Source organism: Ostrinia nubilalis, chromosome 2, assembly GCF_963855985.1.
Source record: "Ostrinia nubilalis chromosome 2, ilOstNubi1.1, whole genome shotgun sequence".
NCBI lineage: Eukaryota > Metazoa > Arthropoda > Insecta > Lepidoptera > Crambidae > Ostrinia > Ostrinia nubilalis.
Genome location: NC_087089.1, coordinates 15,255,428 through 15,273,545, shown reverse-complemented (window position 1 = coordinate 15,273,545; position 18,118 = coordinate 15,255,428). Strand labels below are relative to the sequence as shown.

The following is an 18,118-nucleotide window of genomic DNA, read 5'->3' as shown; positions in this document are numbered from 1 at the left end:
CGGATTGAATCTATGATACTTGCAATCTTCTGCAATTAATGTATTTTTGCGTTAGCTGTTTCTCTCATTCACTACACTGCTTTCATGAGTGTGAACGGACTGAAAACGGCTTTAAGGGAATCTCCGCTCTAAATATATTTGCCTTTTGCAGACTTACCATACCACTTAGTTAAAAGAGCGTAATCCCAACTGTCACTCAACAAATTAAATCACATATTTTATACAATTTAGGTCCTTTTGGAACTCTGTTTCTACATAATTACTTAAGATGTAATTTTACTTGTCAGCCTTTAATAGAGACTAATACCATTATCTTTAATGTAAGCTTTGTTACTATTATAATTATGTTTTAATCTTAATTTCTTATAGCAATAAATTGCCTGACTTGTGTGTTCTCAGACCCCAAAGTAAAGATCTTCTTGTAAAAACTAAAAGGCTACTGCGACACAAGCTATGCTTAGTGCAGAAGCCGCTAGTCATAAGAATACTCTGTACATTGATTTAATGGCAATAAACATTTTTATTATTATGTTTGTACGCTTTGGAGCTCACGGGTCAAAAGTGGCCCGGTTCTTGGCGTCTGCCAGCTCAGGGGTGTAGAGGTGTGCTGCGCTTTCTCCGAAGTTACTCGCGGCGTTATGCCCTTTAACACTTCCACCCCTGGAGCATATAGCTCTAGCGACTCCACTCTGGCCGGCCGGTTAAGGCAAGCCAGAGGTGAAAGTCCTGCAGACCCTCTCGGATTCCACTTCGGCAAGCCGAAGACGAGGGTCTTGACCGACTCTCGGGAGCACTCGGATTAACAACTGGCCCCGTGGTGTCGCTACTCACCAACAGCTCGCCACAAAGCTGCCCTGCGGGGCTTATTATTATTATTATTATATTCGTTCATCACTTACAAACAAAACTTGTCAATTCCAGTGCGCGCCGGGCGGCTGCTTCGTCGAGCTGTCCATCCAGCTCGCCATCATCATGGTGGGCAAGCAATTCATCAACACCTGCGTGGAGATGCTCATGCCCTACCTGCTCAAGTGGTGGAACATCATCCGCGCTATCGGCAGGAAAAACACGTAAGTTACCCTAACTTTTTTTAATTTATTTTAAATACCTTTTAACATATATTCATATTTATTAAGTCATAGTCATAAACCTTTATTGCATCATCTTGGATCATCATCATATTTATAAGGTGCTCAATAGCACAAATTAATGCACACTTACTTATTTTCCTCTATTTTGTCAAATTTTGTAGTGAGTTGTAACGTTCGCTGTGGGCCACGCACTCCTCTTTCATGGTTTCTGCAGAGTACCAGTGGCCGTAACGTGCTCTTCAGTACGTTATGACCTCATACTGAGCAGAGACCAATTTGGTACAATGTATTTTGCTTTTTAAGTTGATTGTACTTATTGTTTAATTTTTTTGGTACCAAATAAATGTTTTTTTCTTTCTTTCTAACTAGTGTTCGGAGTGCTTACCATGAGTTTACGTCAGGCGTGCTCTCTAGCGAGTGCGTCACAGAAATCTATTGTTAATTGTGAAAAATCTAAAACATTAAAATAGCGGTATCGTTATAGCCAATGAGCTGCTGTCATAGTGACATTGACGTAATGTCAATGTCACGCTAGAATCAAACGTTAGAATAGCGGGACAATTCATCACATAGCATCAAAAGCGCGCGGAGTCGTCTCCGCGCGCTTTTGATGCTATGTGATGAATTGTATTTAAAATAAGGCAATATAGTGTGAAAGTTGAGTATTCAGTGTTTTATTTATGAGAATAGATCTACCGGCCTCTAATACTATGAAGATTTTAGTTCTTGAAAGTAGCCGCTAGGGGCGCTGTAAAATCTGTCATACATCTAATGTATTTTTTTTACGCAGTCGCTAGCGAGTACACCTAATGTAAACTCATGGTAAGCACACTGAACGTGTCATATCTTTTCGAAAGTCATAAAAAAAAAGTTATTTTCTGTAAACGAGCATGTACCGAGACACTATAATCCTGGTCTTTTCAAGGCGATAGTGAATAGGCATTTTCTGGGCAGTCTTGCCACCCTAGACTGTATTTCACTTAACATCAGGTGTCATTGCTCTGATGTTGAGTGAGATGAGTGAGTGACTGGTCAACACATCGGTCCCTGGTCTGCCTGAAAACAAGTACGTATATGAAGAGCTTTTACATCTACAATTTATAACAAATTTGTTACAGAATCAAAAGTCCTATGCAGTGGGTGAAAGACTTTAAGCTGGTAGACTTCGGGAACATGGGACTATTTCCCGAGTATTTGGAAATGGGTAAGCTTCTTTAACTGTACGTTAACTCAGAAAAATCGTCGTATTCCGTCGCATATATTGAAAAGTGCCTCGACTTTGCACGGGTGCAAAATATACATATGAACCTTCCTCTTGCATTACTCTATCTATATCTATTAAAAAACCGCATCTAAAACCGTTGCGTAGTTTTAAAGATCTAAGCAAACATAGGGACAGACAGCGGAAAACGACTATTTTTAAATAAATTAAATAATATTTTTCCACAAAGACCGGTCCTGCGCCGCTCGCATCCAGGCGCCTCCCGCGACCTTCACTAGATCGTCGGTCCACCTAGTGGGAGGCCTGCCTACGCTACGTCTTCCGGCTGGATGCGAGCGGCGCAGGACCGGTCTTTGTGGATCTCCTTGGGGGAGGCCTTTGTCCAGCAGTGGACGTCGTTTGGCTGAAACGAACGAACGAACGAAATAATATTTTTAAAGGCTACTTGTAAAGTTTCGATTATTTTTTCCAGTTCTCCAATACGGCTTCGTAACGATATTCGTGGCTGCGTTCCCGCTCGCACCTCTCTTCGCTCTCATCAACAATATTCTGGAAATGCGCCTCGACGCGAAGAAGTTTCTCACTTGCTACCGCCGTCCCGTGCCGCAAAGAGTCACCGACATCGGCGTGTGGTACAGGATACTCGACTCTATCGGCAAGCTGAGCGTGATCACTAACGTGAGTATACGTTGTGAAACGGGGTTAAAATATTCAGCGAACTAAGATATCTTTTTATATCGGCTTGTTGAGTTGCCTTATATCGAAAATACTGTACTAATACTGAGATTGGGCTGGCTTAATTTATCTATTAAGTGTGCTGCATCGTTTAAGCCGAATGATTAAGTGTATTAAGCTATTAAGTGTATGTGATGTTATGAAAAGCAGGGTAAAATAACTTCACTTTACGAACAAAAATTTTACAAAAAAGAAAACCTATCTCCATATCGCTTCAATACCGTAAGAACCGTAAACAGTATGCGCTATTCCTGAAACATTATGTTTCAAGGTTGTGATTTATTAGAAACTTAGGCCCCTGTTCGTTGAATCTTGTTTGGTCGAGTGAGTTTTGACTAAGATACGGGTCTTAACGCGACATTTATGAATTGTGTACTCACGGCTTGACGTTTCGGTTTGGTTTGGTAACATCGGTTTAAGTACATTTTTTTTCTTCGCAGGGCTTCATAATAGCGTTCACCTCGGACTTCATCCCACGTCTGGTCTATTACTTCTCGAATGGCACGTACGAGAATTACGTCAACCACACACTTGCCGAGTTTGACGTGACCGTTTTCCACGAGTATCGGCCTCAGTCCTCCACGTACAATGAGACGATGTGCTCGTGAGTATTGGGCAGGGTACTCACCTGCCATGTAGCACGTAACGTAGCATGTGACGTAACCAACCTTCAAGTGAGTACGGCTCGTCCACGGTCTCGGTATCTAAAGCCTGGTCCGTGAGCACGTAGAATCCCGTCCAATGACCCCAAGCTGCCCATCCTTGTCGCTCGCACGTAATTATGTTGCTGTCGCGCTCGCACACTCACTGCGGGCGCGCGTCGCACAGTCGCGACAGCAATATATTTACGCGCGAGCGATAAGGATGGGTAGCTTGGGGTCATTGGACGGGATTCTACGTGCTCACGGACCAGGCTTTAGCTGCGAGCTCCTGGATCCTACTGCGAGCCGCCTTTGTGCTCGCAGTGATACCGCCAGTCGGCGGGTCGCTGCGATCTCCCTGCGAACCACGCGCGAGCAGCTCGCAGCGGGCTCGTGCCTATGTACCTACTCACTCGAAACAATTCTGATACATTACATGCTACACGGCTAGATGAGTAGCCTGTTTTACGCTTCTAATTACACTGTATGAACTTAGGGGTAGACGATTGTAAACAGTAAAGGTCATCAAGGCTTGTCAACTCTTGAAGGGATTAACACGTTATCGCCTTTCGCACGCTGTCAACCGCAAGGCAATTTATGCTCCATACTGCAACGCACACTTAACCGCACCGGTTAAGTGTGCGTTGCAGTATGGAGTATCATACGAGTATCATACAAGGAATACTGACCGCCTCGAGTTGATACGGTACTATTGTAAACAATTATAACCTAATACCTAAAATTATCCAACAATAATGCCTGTTTTCATCATCAATCCCTAATTTTTAAGTGACCCCTATGGTAACAAATAACAGGAATTTCGTTTACATAGGGGTCACTAAAAATTAGGGATTGATAGTGAAAACGGGCATAAGACTTTTTACACAGTTTTATCTAGTCCCAAGCTAAATAATGACAAAACTTGGGGCCACTCTTTATGACTTTGATTGACATAACAATTTAATTTTATATTTGTACAACCGTTTTCTAGACTTTTCTAGAGTTTACAATGTGTATACCTACCTAACTTACCAGAATATTTCTTTTGTTGAAAAATCGTTCTTATTACAATCGCATAAGGTGCTAGAATGTTTAGATTATTGTACTTGCAGCTACCCCGGCTACTGGTACAACGACGGCGAAGACTATGCGCGATCTAACTGGTACTGGCACATCATCGGCGCGAGGCTCGCTTTCGTCGTCGTGTTTGAGGTACCTTTTTACTAAAGTAAATACAAATGAGTAGGTCATCTTCATAGAAACGCAACACCAACACCCCGCTAATCCACGCTAAATTTTGTTAGTGTGTGCGTGCGCGCCGCATACGTATTGGCGCGCTCACATACAAACCGCGCTCGGTGCGTTTCTATGAAGATGACCTACTCATTTGTATTTACTCTGTTTTTACTTTCTTTCGAGAATCTTCTCAGCACTGGCCCATTTATTGTCCCGAAGCAGCGGTAGGGTTAATACTGGGACGTGTAAAAGTGCTTTTTAAAAGCCTGTTTGCAAAAATAAATGAGTTTTATGAGTTATGTTCTCTCTATGTTCTTTTTTTTTTATTTTATTTATTTAATGGCAACCAAACCTCTCTGGGAGGTTTATTTCTGCCAATGTCGAGTGAAAATTGACAAAGTTATCAATAGAACGTGGGTGTTTCAGTTCTATTGATTTTTCATGGATTCCGTGGAGTTAAGTATGCCCGAAAGCAGGTTTCAAGACGCCACCGGGTCCAAAGCGGGTTGTTCATACGACAACCCACTCGACACTCGATGCGCGCTCAAATTCGAAGTATTTCAATGTTTTTTACTTGACACTTTAGAACACAAAATAACACCAAATTTGTACACTAAAGTCCATTAAATAAATAATAAATTGAAACCATTAAAACAGATCGACCATGCTTCCCGTTCAACTACCCTCCACGGAATCCTCTATGTTCTTCTGAGGGCTTAGTGTGAGTTTACATCAAACGTCAAAAAATGACATTAAATGTATGACGGATTGTACAGCGCCCCTAGCGGGAAAAACTAAAAGCGCGCGTTTGATGTAAACTCACACTCAGCCCGCTGAAGTCTCGCTGACATTTGACGTCACAAATTCACCCTCCCGTGCCTCTTACGTACCCCAAGCTCAGACTCAGTTATGTGCTAGACCTGTACTATAAAATTTTAAAGTTAAACTGGCTTAAGCTTTACGGTAAAGACAGCGTTCAAAATCCACTGTAAAAATTTAGTTAGTAACATTTAGGAGTTTGGTAAAAGTAATCGTTCGCAGTTACTCCACTCGGTGCAGATATTATATGTGATACTAGCTTTCCGCCCGCGGCTTCGCCCGCGTGGAATTTTGTCTGTCACAGAAAAACTTTATCGCGCGCGTCCCTGTTTCAAAAACCGGGATAAAAACTATCCTATGTTCTTTCCCGGGACTCAAACTATCTCTATGCCAAATTTCATCAAAATCGGTTGCGAGGTTTAAGCGGGAAAGCGTAACAGACAGACAGACAGACAGAGTTACTTTCGCATTTATAATATTAGTTGGGATGACCGAATAGTAGTAAAAACAAAGATATTCTGTGTAATACAAATCGTAAAAACAAAACAAAACACTATCCGCGCCTTTTAAAGGCGAGAGTGAATAGGCACGTACGTACAGGGCAGAAATGTACCATCTTAGACTGCATTTTATTTAACACCAGTGCCTCTAGCACGAAAACCTTTCGACTTCGAATCGTTTGCGTATTTGAATCGCCGTCAAAAGATTTAGTATGAAAATTTAAACAACCTCTGATAGTGACGTATAGTGAACTCAGTATGAGAAATGGTAGAACGAAACTAATTTTGACAGTCAAAATTGTCACGTTGAATTCGAAGGCAGTGTATCGAATTTTATCGAATGCGCAAACGATTCGAAGACGAAAATTGTTCATGCTAGAGGTACAGGTACGATTGCGGTCAAATACCTGCCTTTTTATGCATAAAAAAATTAAAAAAAAACATTCATTTTCACCCACAGAACGTGGTCGCGCTAGTGACGATCATCGTCCGCTGGGCGATCCCGGACATGTCGTGCGAGCTTCGCGACCGCATCCGGCGCGAGGCCTACGTCATCAACACGTTCATCCTGGACGAGACGCGTGCGCGCTCGGGCCGGACGGCCGACCGGACGGAGCCGGACACGCCGCAAGGTGGACGGCCGGTGCACTCGACGCCGGTTTAGCTAACGGTTACGGTAGGCACGCAGCATCGCTTACTCTTTCGTTTGGTTACTAACAACGGGTTTTGTTCACTGCTCTATTGGATACTTACTTTTTAAGTAAGTTTTTGTTTGTAGTTAATGTAAAGATTTTTAAAATACTAATTAAAGAAGTTACACTTGAAAATTTTCCAATATCTAAGTAGCTCAAGAGCTCAGACCGGTTTCCCGGCAAGTGAAGGATCGTGAGTTCGATTCACAGCTTAAGGAATTCGATTTTTTATTGGTAAGAACTAAGAACTCCTTTGCTCTAAAAGTAGTATTTTGTTTAACTTCTACGGGAAAGCTCTTCACCTGCCTCTAATCTTCTAAAAAGTGATAATCAGGCCAAAGGTGGACGCGAAACGAGGAATCTTATCGCATGTAAAATAAGTAATAATTTTAATAACATTTTTGGACATTTCACACGTTGTCAAATCTAGTCCTTTCTAAAATATCTAGTCGTTATAAAATCTAGTCATTTTTAAATCTAGTCCCAAACTAAGTAAAACTTGTACAAGTTTATAATACAACATATGTTTAAATCATCGAAGACGCAGCGTTATAGCATGAAAGAGCAGTGAACAAAACACGTGAAATAAGACTGTGTTGTGTGTGTTTGATACATTTTTAGATTTTTCTTCAGATTCCAATAACGACAAACAAACATTTTACAGTTACTTTACAAAACCATTGTGTGTTTAATCATAATTCTAGATATGATTGTGATATTTGACAGATATAATGAATTTAATTTTATGACGATATTGCACTGCCATTAACCTAAATTTTGCTTTTTTATACATTTTCCTTTCAAGGCGAGAGTGAATAGGCAGGTATGTACCATACTTGACTGCATCTCACTTAACATCAGGTGCGATTGCGGTCAAATACTTGCTTTGTTCTGCATATAAAAAAACATATCTAAGGAGTTTCCGTGGGTCCTCCGAAATAATGTAAATGTCACCGGAAAATAACAAGACTCGTAAGTTGATCAATTTTCTAGGTAGTTGATCAACTCTCGGAAAATAATAAATGGCAGTTGAAATTTACTATTTAACGCATTGAATTTTAGCTAATTGGTCAACTTACGGCACCTAGCCGTAATTTAATAATTAACTATATTGCTACAAGTAAAATCATCCTCAAATGGGCCAATCGTTGCCCAGTGTACTATTTGACGGTACACTATTATCCGTCACTTAATACACTTTTCTCTGATTGGTCGACAGCATTAATTATAAGCATTTAGCAAGTGTTTATTCATAGAGTTACAAACACTTAGATATGTTGTTTTAATATTTATATTTTAGAGATAGGGATATTAAAGTTCGTCTATTAAATAAATGAAAAATGTTTAAAAATATTTTGGAGCTCAGAGTTTTATTACTGTAAGTTATATTAATAATAATTATTATAATCAGTTTAATCAGTCAGTACAATCAGTCTGAATATCTAATATTTGTATTCGTATTTTACTTATTACTACATGTTAATGATTTATGGCATCTAGAGTTACACAAAACTTTGGCTTTTGCAATTAAACTTGTTACTTACACATTGTTTATTTTTAAAGGCTTTGCAATTGCATTGTTTTATTCCTTGCCCACCGAATGACGAACATTTTGGATATTTTCACTTGTCCACTGAGTTTTTTTATTTTGTGTACTTAGCCCACTGTGTACTTTTGTAACTCTGCATCAAAGTGTTCTCGATCGACAAAACTAGTATTGCTCACTGATTGTTCGTTTATTTCTACCACTACAGACTCTATTTCACTCATCATAAATAAAATGACGCGTTATAATTGAGAATTATTACCAAACAAAACAACAACTGCTAATTTTACTACTGTAAATAAAGAAAAACAAGTACAGTACCTCTAGTACGAAAAACTTTCGAGTTCGTTTCGTTGCGTATTCAAAGTGTCATCGAAAAATTTTGTATGAAAAATTAAACAGCGCCCCCTATATTATAGCCGCCCTAGGGGGCACTGTTTAATTTTTCATACAAAATTTTTCGATGACACTTTGAATACGCAACGAAACGAACTCGAAAGTTTTTCGTACTAGAGGTACGGACTAGACCTCAGACTAGACAGATTTGTTTACGTTTAAACCGGTAATGGCGGCGGCCGGGTGGCGGGGAGCGGTATAAAAGCACGTGAGTCTTTTAACCAATCATCGTGCACCTTGCCTTTGTCGGATGATTTAACGGCAAGACGCCGTAAATTAATCAACTTACTAAAATACATACGTTAAATAGTACATTTCAAATGCCGTTTATTATTTTCCGAGAGTTGATCAACTACCTAGAAAATTGATCAACTTACGAGTCTTGTTATTTTCCGGTGACATAAATACATAAAATAATCTTACAGTATTTGATAATGCTTAAGCTTTAAAAAAATATTACTTGCAGGTTTGTGTAAAAATATGAACATATTGCCACCCGCAATCTGTCAAATATCGCTTGTGTCATAAAACCATAAAACAGTAGTAAGCAGTATGGTTTTGGGCCATTTATAAAATATAATTGCTTTTAGCAATATTGAACCCTATGTTATTAGTCATAAAAACGTATTTTAATGCTTTTTAAAATGCTTTGTATTTACGATACAAAGCAAACGTTTAATATGTAACATACACTCCCAATGCAGTCTTAATGGCTTGTTTGCAAGAACATCTGTACAATACTCGTTTACTAGTTTTTGTGATTTGGTCCCAAAGTGAAAAAGTTTCTAGGAATGTCTTTGCATAAAGGTTTGTATGATAGTTTGAACTCCTCCTAAGCCCTGAATTCTTATGTAGTTGCGGTTTGCTTCCACCGAATTCCTAACCTTCACTGGTTGGGTTTTATTTTGGCCTTAAAACAATAGGAATTGGGAGGGAAACAGCTGGCTGGTATGCATGAAAAAAAAATGGGAAAAAAGTATTTTTAAAATTCGAACTGGGTTTCAATTGTTTCGTAATTCAGCCTGTGACTGAAGTGTCAAAGTAAATTAAACTTTATTCTCTATTTAATAAAGATGTTCTTGCAAACATGTTCCTACTTCTTTAAGCAGCTTCTACTGATAAGTATTTATAAGTCGAAGCAGGTAGCAGTCGCCTGATCGCTGACATGTGAGTGATTTGAAATTGGTTACAAATAATCGCATGCGGAGTTTGAGGGGTTTGTTTGAACTGCAAATCATGGAACACTAACACGCTTCGATCAATGATAATAACAGTTTTCTTTGGAATCGTAATATAATTTGGAATGTTTCAATTTTGGCTTACGGTTCAGAGTGTAATTTATTAACACTTTTTCTTTACAATCAAGCCTAGACTGTAAACTGTTTGTATACCTATTACAAATTCAGTTATAATTCAGCTTGTGTACTAATTATTTACACGCGGGTCCAATGACAGTTTAACTTTCCCCCGGGACAAACTTGACCTTCATTGGTGGTTTTTGTAGCGGTCAAGCTGTAGATCCTGACTACACAGAAGTTGCAGTGGTGGGAATGAGAGGTGGGAATAGTCCCGTATACTAATTAAGAAGTTTTATTTAGAAGTTTTTGGGTACACTAAAAATATTCATAATTCTTCTGACTCGTCTAATATTGTCTACAAATGTAAATATTTTATACATTTGAAATCTTATGTCTCGTTATTATTGTTGATCGAAGCACATATCAAAACACATAATCATTTGAGATCGCACGTTTGAGACGCTTTTGTGCTCACTCGTCGTTTTAAATACGAGTTTTGAAAACAAGGTTTAACAGGGTGAACACAATCTTACAATCACGTTGACAAGCACAACGTCTGAGTTGTACACCTGACATCACTAGAGTTGTATTAATTATAATTTTCGTACGGTAATTATAAATGTTTTTGACTAATTCGCAGGTAAATTTATATTCACCACATTGACAGTTAGTTCCTCATGCACAATACATCAGTTGACTAAATAAATTTTTATTTTATAAAAGCAAATAAGCAATATTATCACGTGGTGTTAGTTTTAAATAAGCTTCGGGAATTTATTTATAGTAACGCTTCTGATATACAATAAATTATGTTCCGATCAGCTTTCAAGCAAAGTATTTAGGCGAAATGCTTGTAGATTTGAATGAAATAACACACACTATGCTTTTAATATTTTATTAACTTGTATAATTATCTATTTAATGGACCTAAAGAACAGAAATTTAACTTTTTGAAAACTTTAATGTACTTTACGTTAAAATTTTATTGATACATAAATAAAACTACAGATTAAGTTAAAAACAAAAAGAAACTATGTCGAAGACTTTCGTTACGAAAAGTGACTATTTTCTATTGATTTTACACTACGGTTTTTAATGTTCTTGGTATTTAAAAATTAACTTGGAGGTCCAAACAAAATATTTTTTTTAAATAATTATGTAACAGATATTAACACACCTTTAAACCCCAACAGATGAGCGAACGGAATCGAACTGGAATCACATAGCGTCTCTGTCTGGATCTGAATTCGATCTCGCGGCCCACGGCGACCAAAACAACTTGAGAGACATCGCTATGCACGTCATAGCCAACGAAGCGAGGAGCGAAAACCCGCCGCCCGCGCACGTATAGATTTACATTGACCACGCCCCTTGGATACGTTTCAAGTTATAGGGTTGTGCGTACGCTAAGTTACGGGTGACGTAGTACGCCGATGCCATGTAGTTATTTACATTGACTACGCCTCTTGGATAGCTTCGTTTGAAGTTATGAGATTGCGCGTACGCTGAGTTACGGGTGACATAGTACGCACGAAGGCTGATTGAGCCTGATATACATTGACCATGCGTCTTGGATACACTGTCTACGTTTAAAGTTACACGTGCGTACGCTGTGCTACGAGTCCGCTGTACAACGTACGCACGAAGGCTAATAGAGCTTGTATATTGTGGACATACGGTGCACATTTTTTTTTCTCGAGATGTAATACGTATTGAATCGGGCAGTAAGTAAATTGTACATAATGTAGTATTTTGTGCTACGTCATCTTCACCTTTGCGTACGCGCAGCCAACTTTGGAGCCAACCCATCGTTGCTGCGATCACACAGGTGTCTGCTTTAATTCGATGTTGCGACAATGGTCAAGCGCATTCGGCCAACTATACAAAGGTTCGTATTCTATACACTTTGCTCCATTGACTCAAGACGTCATGGTTTTTCGTCCACGGCCTATTTTGACTACACACCTCACTAAGTAGATGAATCACATGGCCTAAGTATTTTGGGTTCCAGAATAATAGCACTTCGAGTTAATTGACTGAGAAGTGTAATCTTTATTTTGCTCAGGCAAAATATCGCTCTTATTTGTTAAGCGGAAGTCGTAGGATAAGATAAGAAGGTTTTGGAGTAGGTTCTGTTAAGTCTCGAAGTGAAATATCAAAGAATGCTAAAGGAAAAATGATTTTCAACATTGATACCTCATTTCCATGTCTCGATTGATCTAAATAAAAGTAAAAATTGTACTTAAAGATAACATATCACGTTCATAAAGTGACTGAGGAAATAGACACAACATTTTTTAATACTTATTTATTGGTACAAAAGTATATTAACGTATTTAAGTTGCTCATTAATTGACCATTTATTTATTTCATTGAAAAAAAAAATGTTTCTTACTCAGTCACTAATACTAGTTGCAGATCTATAATATTTATACACGCATCCTTTATATCAGTGAACAGAGAGAGATAAGTTTCGGCAAGTATTTTACTGCCTTAATATTAAAATTAACGTATCCTACTAAGATCATTGCTATGCAATTATGTTCCTTTTACCAAAGCCTTACAGTCATATTTGGCTTGGTATTCTTCTACATTTTATGCCCAGCAGGCAATCATTATTAAGACTAACCCGAATCTCACATCATAGGATTCATATTTACAAAACTGTATATTTATTTTTTGAAATACAATACTAAAGCACTGAAGAAAATGATAACAATATATCTTTTTTATTTACATTTTGAAGGTTGTAAGAGTATTTGCTAGAATGTATGTGGTCTGGCATCGTGTTCAGTAGGAATATAAATGTTTAAAATATATATAAAAAGTAAAAGTTTGTATAAATTATACTGAGTTATTTAAATGTAGAGAAATATCTTGAAACGTAAACGGAACGTTAAATGTAGAATTGCCGATTATCTTGTACTATGTTTAAGTAATTCAGTATGCTGCGTCGTGTTCAGTAGAAAGAAAATTTTGTACGCGCATTGGTACGTTAATATTTGGCTTAGTAGTTTCCAATTTATGTGTAGGAAATGCAGACAAGAACAATGTATTAAATCCTCTTTTGCGTAACAGCAGAATTATTGATCAAGTTTTATGCATATTTTGTCAATAAAATCTGATATTAGGCGATTATCACACTGCACCGCGCTCCGCCGCAGTCCGCGTGGCGACATATAACGAATCCCGCGCGCAAACGCGTTGTCAGTGTGTTGTACCGAGCGTGTTTTCTATACAAACTAAGGTACTTGCTTCTAATGATTAAATCTGTTGTCCCGCGTACCGCGGCGGAGCGCGGTGCAGTGTGATAATCGCCTTAATATAGGAATTTAGTATATTGTTCTTGTCTGTTAGTTTTTTGATAGGACAGTTGAGTAGGCAATCGCTAGCAAATATATGTATTGTTGGTTGTTTTTATAAAGTGATGATGCTTTTAAAACAAGTTACCTTATGAGATAAGAAAAATTATTTGCAATATTTTAAAGTTAACTAATCGTGCTTGTTCAATCATTGTTATTGTTTTTTATGATATGTACGAGGGCCGGCTGATAAGTCCGCGGCCTAAGGTACTTAATGAAATAAAATAAATGGTTTCTATTTTTTATTTTGTAATATAATCTCCCTGAAAAGAAATACATTTCTTAAATCTCGCATACAATGCCTTTTACCCACCCAAAAATTTTTTTTTCAAAATGACGACCAACCGCAGCTTTAATTTCGTTGTCATCTGCATATCTCCGGCCCCGTAAGTCCTTTTTCAAATCGAAAAACAGGAAAATATCGCTAGGTAATAGGTCTTGGCTATATGGTGGGTGGTCAATCTCTGAGAACCCGGTGTCTTTCAGGGCTTGGCCTCGCAACACGTGCGGCGTGAACGGGCGCGTTGTCTTGCGGAAAGAGCAATCCGCGTGTCAGTTTCCCACGTCATTTCTGTACAATAGCCTCGCAAACATAAAGAAATATTCTTCAGCTATCTGCCACGATTTAATTCTTTGGTCAGCCGGAACGATTTTTTCGACTTTTGAACGTTTCTTTCACTCAGTATCGTGACAGGGCGGGGGTCGTTTTCACAGGTCTCTCGTCCGTGTTGAAATAGTCGGGCCCATTTTTTAACCATGGTATATGAAGGTCCACAATCCTGAAGAACCAATGACATATCTTCAAAAATGTCTTTCGGTCTATTTTCCTTCTTTACGAGGAATTATGTCCGCGGCGCGCGGTGTCGAAATTCCGCAAATCTCCAGATTCGGCGGACATGGTGATGTCATTTGTTCGATAGAAATTGAACTATCAGTGCAAACTTAATAAGTGATTGCTTTTTATAATACTACTGAGTGTCGCAACTAGTGACATGAGTAACAAGCTAATTACTCATCGCTAAGTACCTTAGGCCGCGAAATTTTCAGCCGCCCCTCGTATATTTCCTATGTCTTTGTCTCGATTTTATGATAAAATAGTTCTTTGTCCTTCACATTGTTGTTAAATTAAGTGAATTTCGGTGCTGTGTTTTAATTAACAATTAATTTAGCTTCCCTTTGTAAGGCATTTGCCGCTTGTTGGCTGTTCATAATTTGTAATTAATTTAATTAATACTAGTCATGTAATTGTCTCGAGTTGAAGTACCAAAATAAAGTGTCAGTCGCTTGAAAACCAAATCGATGGAGATGACCAAAAATTCCATAAAATTGTCCAAGACAATGACTGGTAGAAACTGTTTAGCACAAAAAGATACCTAGTTATTAATTTGAATATTTTAACACTTTCGTGGACTTATCTCAGTAAGTGGGTGTATATCGGGATAAAACATACCACTGAAATAAAAACCTCCTATTTTGAAGTCGATTAAAAAATATACATGTCTTATGAAATTGCGGCTTGTTAGTAAGTATACAAAATAATTGAACTTATGCCACTTACATCTCTTGGCGATGGAATTTCTTTATAAAATTTTATTGTCTACTGCCATTTTGTGGTGGTCTTTGCGTCCACGAATGTGTTAAGAAATATCGTTGGTTTTCGAACAAAAATGTTTATTTCATCAAATGAAATTTAACTACGTAATTTAGATCTGCTATAATTTATTAATTTTAAAACAATTATTTTCTATTTTGTAACTTATTATCCTTTTCTATTGTAACTTTTTATGAGTTTGATTTACTACTACAGCTACACGTAAAATAATACATTTTGTTGAATGTTGAATCTTACCCCTTTTGTAATAAAGTTTAACTTTGACGAGTATAAAAAATGTGCTTAGCCGACTATACCAAGTGAAAAGTTCATAACTATTAGAGGCTAAAGTCCTTTTCAGAATGTGTATTTTTCGATATTTAGGTAACTATATTTTTGAGTTTGTATACGGAATGAAAATAGTACAGTCGACGTTATTTTTTATTTTATTTATTTAACAATGTTCTAACAAAAATCAATTGTATACATGCGCAGAAAGATGCTATTTTAACAAGCCAATTATTATAGAGTAGTTAAGATTACATGTTTTTGTTACCATTGTTTTCTTTTTCGCATTGCAATTGTCACAAAAGCTGTAACCAACGACGACTGTACCACATTGGAACGCTTTGGGTGTTGTCCATAGCGAAACGTAAGCTACTTGTACTGTTTGGAGACGCTTCTACTATTTGTAAAGTTTATATGAATATATGGCAAATTAACAATGAACAAATGCGTTTTATTCTTTAATATTTTATATCTCCAGTTTCGTAATACGAAATTATACAACTTTCCATTTTGTTACAAAACATCAGGCAACTGGTGTGCACTTACAAGTACATTTTGTTAAGTTAGGTGATTATTATAGAACAAATCTCAAAACTCGAATCAATTTTAAGCATATTAGGTTGAGACTTGGTTTGTTAATAAGGCTCAAGTAATAATAAATCTTATTACGAGTAATTACGAATGTTTTGCCATACTTACATACTTTACATACTCGTACTACATGGAATAAGTCAATGAGATTTACTTAGCTACAGATAGATAAAGTAATTAGGATAAACTGGAGATTAGAGTTCGCAATCTCACTGCAAAACATCTCGCTCAGCGATTTTGGAATTTATCTACAAGAAAATAAGGAAGCTGGAGCGTAATGCGAGTAATTAACACGTTAAAGCTCCAAGAAACTTTGTTTAGTGCCTGTGGCACACTGCCGCGAATGCGGAACAGAGGGGCTACTCTGAAAAACATCCGAAGTTCTGAATGTCGCCATCCCTCTCAAAAATAGCGAGATGCCAACATGAGCGACTGTGACAGACTACGTAAACTACGTCTCGAACTCTACATTGCGGATCCGATGTGTTGTGGTGTGGTAATACGTGTTTCATGTACCTATGTCTAGTGTATTCTAGTGGGTTTATAGTTAGTGGTCTAGTTTATAATGATTGTTTCAAAAAGAACTCTCCTCTGGTTCTCCTTATTCACTTGTCGGACAAAACGGTTGGACTACGAGGAACAAATTGGGGAGCATATGTCACGGCACGCCCTCTACATTTTTAAAGTAACATTAAACTTAATGTATCTCCCGATAGTGTTCAGATATAAGTCGCTTCTATTACGCATTCGAGCCAGTGTGCTACGAGCTTAACCTTTCGCGAACGTACGACAATAAATTAGTTTCCCAACGAGGGTCACATTCATGTTTACACATTCTTAAGTCTGTGCTAGCAGCATTAAAATATCAACCTTAAGTATTTGGCACAAAGGTTATTGTTGCAGCTAAAAAGTTGTTATCGTTAAGCATTAAATTGCGGGATTATGACAAATTGTATTAAACCTCGTGACATTATGGGGGGAACGGGAAAATTTGATCATGTCAGGTGCCGAAGCTGAGACTATGAAAATGGGGCATTAAAAAGCTACGTAATTATGTTATTAGAGGCTGAATACATCATCAGAAAGGGTACCAGCAGAAGATTGACAGTATTGCAGCAATAATACATGTAAGTAGGGGGTTCCATTCCGTTTCCATTCCATTTTATAAAACTCGGATTCGTTTCCGGCGATACTTCAATGTAGGTACCTAATACTTACCTAACTGGGCAATAAAATTGCCTTCGGTAGAGATTGCAGTCAAGAGTTCGAGTCCTTAACATAAACATTACCATGAATACATACATGTCATCTGTATACGTTAATTAATAAAAGTTATGGTATTTCACCACAGCATTTTACTCACGATGCGTCAAAAGATATTTGAGTGACGGAATTTCAGATTCAAACACAGAATTATAAAAATTAAAAAACAATTAAGGTAAGTGCCCCCTACTTCGGTATATTAAGGCTCTTACGACTTTAACAATTTATTTAAAAATAACCAAGCATGATATCAGTATGAAAGTTTTTGTATGCTAAACTTCGGTCTTTTGACAGTAACTTAATACATAAATTATAGTTATATTGTTTGAACTTTTTTTAATATTAATTGTTCTGCGGACCTCTTGTTTGGATCCTGTTTCGTGATAAAATTTTGCTCTGTTTCCAAGTTCGTGAACTCATGTCCCCTATTTCGGGATAAGGTTTTATGCATCGAGTTAGGATATTTTAATAATGATTATGGGTTTAACAAATTTAAAAACGATAATATAAATTTAGAATAAAAGAATTATGTGAAATTGACGATATTACTTACCTGAAATATTCATGAGAAATAATGTTAGTCTGTTTAGCTAGGTACGCACCTTCGTATAAAAGGACATCATCCACGTTTCATATATTTTTGGTCCAAAATCAAAAGTGCCGGCCAACAAAAAAAAGTGCTGTATTCTGACAGAATACGTCTGCCTTAGCATTTGTTACTATGGCACCAAAGCCGTAGCTTCACTGTGCGTCGAGTATTTGAGATCTAAAAGTCATCGACTATTCATACATTTTTTGTTCAAAATCAAAAGTGTCGGCCAATAAAAAAAAAGTGCTGTATTCTGAC

At 37.6% G+C, this 18,118-nt stretch overlaps 1 protein-coding gene across 7 annotated transcripts in view; it reads left to right on the top strand.

Annotated features, from left to right (window-relative positions):
* Nucleotides 1–15,862, top strand: part of LOC135085042 (anoctamin-1) — a 40,192-nt gene extending 24,330 nt beyond the window's left edge. For 6 of the 7 annotated variants that reach the window (XM_063979836.1, XM_063979831.1, XM_063979822.1 and 3 more), the window contains 7 exons: nt 922–1,070; nt 2,210–2,295; nt 2,786–2,991; nt 3,489–3,652; nt 4,802–4,901; nt 6,705–6,876; nt 11,370–15,862. In XM_063979836.1, coding sequence (XP_063835906.1) covers nt 922–1,070; nt 2,210–2,295; nt 2,786–2,991; nt 3,489–3,652; nt 4,802–4,901; nt 6,705–6,876; nt 11,370–11,527 — 1,035 coding nt within the window. In that variant the 3' untranslated portion in view covers nt 11,528–15,862. Of the gene's footprint in view, nt 1–921; nt 1,071–2,209; nt 2,296–2,785; nt 2,992–3,488; nt 3,653–4,801; nt 4,902–6,704; nt 6,921–11,369 lie in introns of all 7 variants that reach the window. The other variant, XM_063979841.1, reaches the window with a different exon arrangement.
* Nucleotides 15,863–18,118: the final 2,256 nt, after the last annotated feature.